The 10,098-nt window shown below is 44.2% G+C and overlaps 2 protein-coding genes across 3 annotated transcripts; one reads left to right on the top strand and one right to left on the bottom strand.

The window, feature by feature from the left end:
• Window positions 1-8: 8 nt before the first annotated feature.
• Window positions 9-7,345, top strand: LOC117429789 (calpain-A-like). 2 transcript variants are annotated; one of them, XM_034049626.3, is made up of 12 exons: window positions 9-2,271; window positions 2,554-2,682; window positions 3,290-3,434; window positions 3,791-3,974; window positions 4,244-4,424; window positions 4,928-5,005; window positions 5,239-5,333; window positions 5,565-5,642; window positions 5,884-5,969; window positions 6,149-6,271; window positions 6,377-6,510; window positions 6,920-7,345. In XM_034049626.3, exons 1-12 carry the CDS (start codon window positions 1,933-1,935, stop codon window positions 7,160-7,162), a joined length of 1,815 nt encoding a protein of 604 aa, XP_033905517.3. In that variant the 5' UTR covers window positions 9-1,932; the 3' UTR covers window positions 7,163-7,345. The 2 variants fall into 2 exon arrangements, with proteins under 2 accessions (XP_033905517.3, XP_058854030.1); XM_058998047.1 differs by having other exon boundaries at window positions 12-1,529.
• Window positions 7,346-7,521: 176 nt separating this feature from the next.
• Window positions 7,522-9,325, bottom strand: LOC131700624 (homeobox protein vent1-like). Its single transcript, XM_058999141.1, has 3 exons — window positions 8,777-9,325; window positions 8,364-8,545; window positions 7,522-8,148 (listed from the first exon to the last, which is right to left on the bottom strand). The coding sequence occupies exons 1-3, from the start codon at window positions 8,886-8,888 to the stop codon at window positions 7,522-7,524; spliced, it is 921 nt and encodes a 306-aa protein (XP_058855124.1). The 5' UTR covers window positions 8,889-9,325.
• Between the last annotated feature and the right edge of the window lie 773 nt (window positions 9,326-10,098).

Genomic DNA, 10,098 nt, shown 5'->3' with positions numbered 1-10,098 from the left:
TGTTATTGACAGGTAAATGAGCCAATCGTTAAATCGAAAGAGGCGGGTTTAACTGAAGCTAACGTTGTGGGAATCCAAACGCGTTAAGATATTGTTGTAAACAACACCTAAATATTTATATAATTTGTAGTTTCAGTGCAACGTTTGCAATGACGTTTTACCAAAACCCATAAACAGGTCGCCTCTTGGTTTTTGTAACACTATCAGTCTCTTCGTCTTTGATAAATAGTTCTTGAAAAACTATTTTGGCTTCTCAGCTCATCCTCCAGAAGGGGGTTGGTTAAGCAGAGTACTTTTGAATTTAGTGACTTTAAACAAAGAGGCTGCTAATGGCGTGTTGTTCTGTAAACCCCGCTGTTTGTCTCCTGAACCCGCCTGTTTTACTTAAACTCCGGGCTTTTAAATTAAAAACAGAGACACAAATCATAAATGCTCACCAAATCGGGTACTGGGGATAATAATAATAATAATAATAATAATAATAATAATAATAATAATAATAATAATAATAATAATAATGATGTGAACAGAATGAAGCAATTTTGTGAACTGTTTTGCTAATGTTTTGTTGTGTTTTTTTTTGCAATTTGCTCCAGCTTTTGTAAACAAACAAGGATGTTTTTATCTAGCTATCGGATTGTCTTTGTTTTTGTGATTTTAAGGTGCTTTCTTTACATTTTAGGGTAATAAGATAATTTAATTGCATTTTATATCCGATTTTTGGTACTACAGTACATGTAATAACATGAATGTGTTTATGCTATTTACTGGTTTTCTTCTGGTATTGGTTAAAATAAAGTAAAAAAAAGTATATACCGTATCTAGCTATCTGTCTATCAATCTATTTATCTATCCGTCTATCTTGTATAGTGTCTTTTGCAGAAGATTTTAATACATGTGAATTTTGTTTTTTCTTTGTAATACAATGCATTTTTTTCTGTAAACTAAATATTTTTTGTAACGAAGATCTTTTGCAAAATTAAATTAATAATCTATCTATATGTGTCTGTCTATCTCTTTCTTTTTTTAACTCTGTACTTGTCTATCTGTCTCTATCTCCTTTACCTCAGTGGGCTTCATATATTATTTAATATGCTAGCTACCCAATATTAATTATATTCTGTGCCACTGATATTGACCAACCTTCAGAGTGCTTGTAAACAAAAGGGTTCTCATTTCTGCGGAGGCTCAAGTTTCAAACTGTAATCCAAACCCACAGCAGCATGAGATCTGCTGAGCTGTCTATGAGGATCCCTGTCTGATGTGGGCACGAAGGTCTATCACTGCCCATCACTTCTCCATGTGTGTGAATGGACCTCAGCAACTGGAGCCTGCACTGTTCAAAATAATAGACATTGCATTTTCTTTGGGGCGCTGGACTCTGTATTCCAAGCACAGGCTGGGTTGTACGGCAGATTTCTGAAGATATTGAGAACAGGCAGCAGGTCAGATGAAAGAAAACTACAGGGATTCCTGGTTTGTATCCTGGAAGAGGGAATACAGGAACATGACTGGATGGATAGCCCACAGTATGTAAATGCAAGGCAAGCGAGATAGGGATTCTATGCTGGTAAAAGAGTAACGCATTGAATTGAATTGAATTGCTGTGTGTAATGGTTCACGGGAGTTATATACATCAGCTGGCTCCTTGTATTTGTATGTGAAGAAGTGATAATATTGACTATAGGAACAACGATCTCATTCAGAAGAGAGTGTCGGCTATGTAACTCTGTCCACTAAACTTAAAGAGACCAGAGGAGAAGACAGTTATACAGTGCATGAAGTGGTCAGAATTGCTGGAGTCTATTTACATTGAGTGGCGGGTGAAACATCTTGGTAACGCCTCGGTAGAAGCTGTCGTGCTTGCAAGTTCAGGGTTTGTCCTGAAGACTAATCCAGGAGGGAAGGGAACTGGCTTGCTGGTAGTCTCCGATGGGGAATAGCTGTTCCTGCAGCCACACCACGGTCACACAGATTCATGTAGTGAAGACACAGCCAGTCTCAGAGCCGTGTCAAACAGCTGGGGCAGGCTCCTCTAAACAGCCACGCGTACCTGTGGAGACTCACCCAGTCTCAGAGCGTCACGATGAGGCTGATAGGAAGGGCGCGGAGCTGGGGTTAAAGGCCAAAACGTGGGACCAAATCACAGGAGGCATTCAGGCCCTCCTGGACGGCCGGGAGAGAGACAGCGAGCTAGACCTCTGCTGCCAATCAGGGGCGAGCAGCAGGGGCGCAGCCAAGCAGAGCGAAGACAAAGTGCTCAACTCAGCAGTAAGGGGTCAAGGGTTAATGGGGGTGGGGCTGGGTTGGTATATATATCATTTATATGTGTTGTTTTATTTATGAACATTGACACAATCTTCTTTTCTCAATGAGTAAATTGTTTGCTGCTAAGTGTTAAGTTTTTCAGACTTTAATTTGACCTTTGACATTTGGGGGAAGCCCATTTGTGCTTTAAATCTACTCAAAGTCCACTTTGTCTGTCCTGTCGTGATTCAAGTGAGTCTCTTACAGTGGCGCTTGTCTCTGTTCTGTGTCTCTGCACTGCTGCAGCGATACCAGGAGGTGCTGTCAGAGCTGCAGACTGGAGAGCTCTGGAAGGACCCGGACTTCCCCCCTGCCCCAGCATCTCTGACCTACGAAGAGGTTCCACCGCCAGCAATCCAGTGGCTTCGAGCTTCGGTACAAAATCAGAGAGGTTTACTGTGGTGCACTGAACTGAGATCCAGTGCAGAAGAGCCATCACAGGCACGCACTGTAACAGAAGCATGAGTAAAACATAGCAAAGAATAGTAAGCAGAGAGCTTAGAGAATCACAGCATGAAGAAGTATGACGTTCTCATTCAGCAGGGAGGGGGAAGACTTGTAGTTTTACTAACTATTCTACCATTGAGTGCTTTTACAGTTTCTACAGTCAGTTATGCACTGCTGCTAATTATTATTGTTTTAAATATATAAATATTTATTATGTGAAGCAATATTTAAATGTGTTGTGTTCTATGTTTATTTTATTTTTGTCTCAAATCTACAATAGTTTGCTATAGGGCAAGCTAATTATCAGTAAATGGGCAAGATACTATTTCTAATAGTGTAGGCATGGGCCTATGACAGGAAACTGTTTTATTTTTTCAGATTATTATTAAATATGTACAGTGCGCTTAAATAGTAATACAAAATGTATTTGGTAACGTCATTTTGAGATTTAGCACCAAAAATGTAACTGTAATCCAAGAACTCCCCACCATTAGATGGCGCTGCAGGGACCGTAACGCCTCCCTCTCTCCTGCAGCAGCTGCACCCGGCTGCCTGTTTCATGGATGACGGGGTCAGTAAGGGTGACATCATCCAGGGGGAGCTGGGGGACTGCTGGTTTTGGGCCTCTGTGGCCACCATCCTTCACTCCAGGAGGCTCATCGAGAAGGTCATACCCCCAGGTGAGGGGCCAGCAGAATGGGCCAGGAGGCACAGCAGAGTAACCTAATCGTTCATATCTTTCTGGAGGCGTGGGTTTGAATCCTGCTCACAGGCGAATTACTTTGATTGTCAGCTTACTTCCTAATGACGTTATGAGTCCACCACAACTGTCAATCGCTGCCTGAGAGAGGCCCAGGACTGGCAGGGGCTGTTCAGGTCTGGATTAAATCAGAGCTGTTAGGGAAGTTCCCACGGGTTCACAAGCACCAAAATAAATAAAACACATAAAATATTCTTCATTGTGTTATTTCAGCCAATGTGACAGCGCCCCCTGCAGGCTGTGCTGTGTCAGTGACAGCTGTCCCTCGCTCCCCAGGTCAGACCATCTCGGAGCGGGAGATCTACACCGGACTGTTCCGGTTCCGGTTCTGGCAGTTCGGGAGCTGGGTGGAGGTCCTGGTCGATGACTTCCTCCCGACCCGCAATGGCAGGCTGATTTACGCTCGCTCGGCCGTGGGGAACGAGTTCTGGCCTTCCCTGCTGGAGAAAGCCTTCGCCAAGTAAGTGGTGCACAGATTTAATCAGGCCTTTCCAGCAGACACAATTCTTACAGGAGGTTTTAAAGTCATACCCCAAGTAATAGGGAAGTTCAGGAAGGCAATCAAAAGTATTCAGGGGTGAGACTGTATAAACTAAGGCTGGAACACTCCTCAAATGAGTTAAAAGGCTTAAGTTGGCTGGTCAGAAGTCTTAGTGGTATGATAAAATAAAAACGCATTATTGTCTGCCTGTGAAACCAGCTGTAAAGCTCTGGTGCTGTGCTCCCCAGGCTGCACGGCTCATACCAGGCGATTGAGGGAGGCTGGACGCTGGACGCTCTCACTGACCTGACCGGCGGGGTGGGGGAGATGTACCGCATCAGGGATTTCACTGACCGTCAAGATCAGCTCTACAGCCACCTGGCCACAGCGTCCAGGAAGAAAGCCTTCATCGCCTGTGGAACCAGCCGGGTAACCCCCCAGCCAACAACGCCCAGCCTTTACAAACCCGTCACGGGCTGTTATTTCTGTGTGCGGTTTCATGTAGTCACCTTTTCAAACGGAATTTAATCCTGTCTTATTTAATGTTCCGCTATGAAAAGGTCTGATTGCCAAAAAATATAGGGTGAAATTCTCATAGCTTTTTACTCCAAATGGTTGACAGTGTGTTTCTTTTATTAAAAGGTAAAAAAAAAAACAGTTACAATTCTAAAACCAAAAAGTAAGAACTTTACAGGCCGCTAATTTATCTGAATAGTTAATTTCTGGGTGTTTTTTTTCTCCTTTTGAACATCATGCTCAGGGATTGAAATAAGACTCCAATTGCATAGCAGTTTCACTCATTCCAGGTTTTAATACAAGCTTGATTAGCCACATTGTACAGGTAACAAGCTCAGGTGTGTCCGTCCGTCCTGTCCCGCCTGCAGCTAGCGCAGTCTCCTGAGCAGTCAGGACTCGTTTCACTTGTTTTCCAGCAGTCGGAGCCTGAGCAGAGCGGGAGGGAGGACGGCCTGGTTGCAGGACATGCCTACAGCATCACAGCAGTGAAGAAGGTGAGGACTGTACGGGAACCTCATGTGACTGTACTGCATCAAACAGTCAAAGAGCATGGCTTCATCCCTTATGGATTAGATAGAAGGCTACAGTGTTAGGGTTCAATCTTTTTATCAGGATTCACTGTTAGACGTGTCGGGTTTTCGTGTCCATGTGTTTCGTGTTTGTTGTTTGTTGTTTTGATTAGTCTAACCAGTGATTGCACTAAGCAGATTGCGTTCTGTTTCATCAGCTGACCACTCCGAGGGGGAGGGTGCCCCTGGTCCGAATTCTGAACCCCTGGGGCTGTGGACAGAGCATGGAGTGGACAGGGGACTGGAGCGATGAGTAACGCACACACACACACACACACACACATTCACACACACACACCCTCCACACACACACACACGCCCTCCATGCACACACAGACACACACATACACACACACCCTACACGCGCACACAGACACACACGCACACACACACACACACACACACACACACACACACACACATTTAATAATGCAGTGATACTTAGTCATAATCAGGATTATAACACTTCTACCCTCTCTGTCAGCTCTCCGCTGTGGGATGAGATCCCGTTGTGGACCAGGGAGTCTTTTGGGTTCACCAAAAAAGAAGATGGAGAATTCTGGTAGTTTTTAAAAAAAAAATTTTATACAGTACATAAATCAGTGTACTAGGAGCTAGGATTGTTGATTAAAGGATTAAAATGAAAGAATACAATTGGTGATTTTCCCTTTCAAAGAAAAATAGAATTTCTCTTAAGTAAATAGTGCAATGCCAATATTCAGCCGCTATGTGGGTACCATGCATTGAGTTTGCAGCATAAAAATAATCCTGATTCTTCTGTTTTGTTTTGTTTTTTTGCAAAGGATGAAGTTTGACGATTTCTGCGAGCGATTTGCCAATGTCACTGTGCTCACCCTTGGACCAGATTTTGACTGTGATGGCAGCACAGGTACCACCCCCTTTTATCTGATAGCGTTTCCTAAACAGTATACTGTATAAATATATGGCTAGGGTTATTATATGACTCTTATGCACTAGGACAGTTCAGGTTTTTCAACTCGCACCCCAATGCAAAGATCTGAGCAACTTTTTAGTGGATCCTCAGTCGACAAATCTTGTCCCTGACAGATGCAGGTAGCCTTCTGGAGGTGAAAGGTCGGTGGGTGTCAGGGGTCAATGCAGGAGGCTGCCGTAACAACCTGGCGATGTACACGAGCAACCCACAGCACCCGATCACAGTCCTAGAGACGGGTGAGCAAACCTTCCTGTTCGTGGTGTTCAAATCAAATACAGCGTGAGGGTTCGAGGGCGGTGTCCCCTCACTGTGTGTCTCTGCTGCTCATTTCCGTTGCTTAGCTACTGTGCCACACGGTCAGGGGACTGCTGAAGACGAGGGGTGCTCCGTCCTGGTCTGCCTCCTCCAGAACTTCAACAGGGGGAACAGGAGACTGGAACCTAGAATGAACCCCATCGGAATGCAGGTTTACAAGGTGGGCTCCCCCCTATTACATGGGCTGGCAATCACAGTGCAGTCCGCTCAGCCCAGTCAACTGGTTTAAATGCAAACTCTCATCTACAGTGTGAGCATTGTAAAGAGGATCATGCAGTTAGTTTTCAATAGGAACCCAGCTCTGTTTCATTTTGAGTTTTTAATTTAGTGTTTTGACACCACCTGTTGGCCAAATATTGTAAGTGAGCAGTACAGCGCTTTGTAAAGTACTGCAGTGTGGCGATGGCTTCAACACTACCCAGAAAGAACACATTTGTATTAATTAGATTTTGCTCAGCGAGATTGTGTCCAGTGTAAATAACCGTATGCTGTCCCCAGGGGGGGCTAAAACTGAATCGCTCAGATATTTATGTTTTTGTAATTTTGTGTTTGTTTGTTTTTTTGGACAGAGCGGTGACCCCAAGACCCCCCTGACCTCTGCGCTACTGGTTCGACAGCGGGAGGTGTCTGACTCGGGCCCCTACGTGGCACAGCGGAGTGTTAATCTACACTGCCAGCTGTCCGCAGGGAGCTACACCATCATCCCCAGCACCTTCAACCCGGACGCCCCTGGAGATTACATGCTGCGCATATTCACAGAGTCTCCTGTGCAGCTGCACCAGGGACACCACCTCTCCGCCTGTCCGCTGTGAGCAGGCATTAGAGAGGGCTAGTGCTGGCTGTGCAAGGTTACAGGATGAAACGGATCATTCTCAAAGAAAAAAAAAACAGCTGTGCGTTGGTTTAATTGAACATTGTATTGAGAGAGAAGAATATGGGTTGCACGTATTATCAGTACAAAAAACGTATATACAAAATACAATAAAAAATGTGTCCTTTTGAAGTACAGTTGAAAAGTTGTCTTACTGCAAGTGCTGACTTAGACTGTATATTTACATATTTACAAATAAAGTGTGTATAAAAAAAATCAAAGCTAGGTCAGTTATAAAAATCCACCTGAGCAATCGGAGAATTGACATTGTCCTTGCTTGTCAAAATACAAATAGTAACTTTAAAATAAGCCGAAGTCGCTCAGATTGAGATCATCGTAGAACACTTCTGAGAGGTAGTTGGTAGTTGGCGGGATGAAGTTCTCTTCCTGCTGCTGCTGCTGGTGCATCTGCTGCATGGGCACTGTCTGATCTGCCCTGGCGTAGACCACAGTTTGGCTCCTCTGTGGCGCTGCAACGGTGGCACTGCACCCTGCTACCTCCCCTGAATAGTCCTGGCTTGCAACATACTGGCTGAAGGCACGGTCCCAGTAAGATGGATCTGGGCTCTCCACTTTAGACTCAGGCTGAAAGAAGAAGCTGTTTTCAACCCAGAACTGGCCGTAAAAGCCCGGCTGCACGTCCGAGTTGAACTGTGTGGGTACGGGTCCAGCAGCCAGGTCGTTTTGGGGAGGAGATCCCGGGACGGACTGTCCTGGGCTCACTGACCCCCAGTAGGAGCCCTGGGTGAGCCAGGTGGGCTCGGGCAGGGTTGGGGAGTGGTGGCTGGGGGGCAGAGGCGGGGCACACGCTGGCTCAGGCTCAGCAGCTGAGTATTTGGGTGCTGTTACCTTCCTTTCCTTCCCTCCAGTCCCTGCTGTCTGCTTCTTGCTCTTGAAGTACCGAGCACGTCGGTTTTGGAACCAGACCTACAGTTATAAAAAACAGTTAGTATAAATTGCAAGTGAAGCATTGCTCTTAACAATTGCTTGTGTGAAATTCATGTTTAGATGCATATATAATAAAAATGTATCTTAAACATACACACACACACAATGATTGAGTAAGGAGATAAACTCTAAATCTGTTTTTTTAGGGAAATGTGTTGTTTTTTTATTGTATGGGTGAGTAGTGCTGTATTTACCTGGATTTTAGACTCGGGAAGCCCCGTGATGGTCGCCAGCGCTTCCTTCGTGTTAATGTCGGGGTACTGCGTCAGGGTGAAAGCCTTCTCCAGGTCGGAGAGCTGCCCTCGGCTGAAGATGGTGCGCTTCCTCCGTCTCTGTGTGCTCGGCGCTTGCACGCCTCTCAGTCTATCGTGCTGGCCTGATAAAATACAACACGGCTCAGAGTTAATACATACTCATTAGAAACATAACGCATTGATTTCATTTCTAATACAAATAAACACGTTATAATAATTATCTGGGAACATACTTGTAGAAGACAATTCTCCGTGCGTAAATTTGTAATAAAGATACAATAGTAATGGTGCCTTGTTTTTATAAATTGTTATCAATAATTATAAATGCAATCCGAATCAGAAAGCTGTCTTACCATTGTTTTGCTGTGACTGCTGGTCCCGAGCTGAAGTGTGAAATTCCCAGTTCTGCTGAAGAAACATCTCCACGCCACTGCCGTAGTGCAAAGCATCCAATCGAAGATCCATTTTCAGTTGCAGCTGTATTCCTTTACGTGAGATCCAGTCGGTTTCGAGGTACTTGTTACTCTGCTGTGATGATGCGGTGTGCCTGTCTGCTCTGTCTTTATAAACACACGCCCTCACCCCACTAATCCCTGATCCCCCATTCACGGCCCTCCTCAAAACCGGGGTGTTAATAGCGCACCCCAACACCTCGCCATGCTTTGAAGTGTCCCGTCTCTGAAGATGCTGGTGCTCTAACGAGGTGGCTGTTTGATGTGAATGGGCTCCTAATTGTCTATTCAGCAGAGCACAGTCTGGACTTGTGGCAGGCTTGTTCTGGTCTGTGTGAGTGAGTGTGCTGTTCCTTCTCAGACAGACAGGTTTCAATACCTATAGACTCCCCCAAAAAGCGTGTTCGGACAGGAAGCCATAGAGACCAGCCGCACTGGACTTCTGTCTAAAGCACATCCTCTGAAACGGTAGCATATTAGACATCCATTTACAGAGGAAAAAGCAGAGCTTGTGAATGTTTTGCATATTGTATGTGTATTTATACAATTAAAACATATGCTGCATGGCGTGACTACCTGCAGTAAAATGATCAAATACACTTAAAACCATTCAACCGCTTAGCAGTCCAGTTCCGTTTAAAAACACTCTAGCGTGCAATGTTGAAAGGACTTATAATATCGTTATACAAATTGCCATAACCCAAGCCTGTTTTATTTCACATATAGTGCAAAAAAAATAGCATGGGTATATACAAATACATAAAAACACCGTCTGTGTTTCTCAGTTGTGTTTGTATCACTATCGAGACTTTAAGTTTGATACTCTAAATTATTTCGAAACACTAAAACGCCTAAGGGAAACAGCAAAATGCCACACAGCATGTATATTATCCAAAAAATGCTACCCATGCTAATGCAATCCATAGCATATTCATAGCGATAACAACTAAACGACGTCTAACCATGGACTCGGATTAGAAACCATCAAAGAGTTTGCTTTTTGTAAACCAAGTATTTCACAATAAAACTAAAACCTTAGACGCAACATGTTTGACTGTTTATTTGTAATTGTTTGTTAGAGACGCACGACAAAATAAACATCTCAATACATTAGATATACAAATGCATTTGATATACGTTGTCGAGTTACAGGGTGTGTTTGATACTAATTCAACGCCACTTTTGGTGTCTTATTTTAAATATATAGCCACAAAAACTGCATT

The sequence above is a fragment of the Acipenser ruthenus genome, chromosome 24, assembly GCF_902713425.1.
Source record: "Acipenser ruthenus chromosome 24, fAciRut3.2 maternal haplotype, whole genome shotgun sequence".
Taxonomy (NCBI): Eukaryota; Metazoa; Chordata; class Actinopteri; order Acipenseriformes; family Acipenseridae; genus Acipenser; species Acipenser ruthenus.
This window is presented reverse-complemented; position numbering and strand designations above follow the sequence as displayed.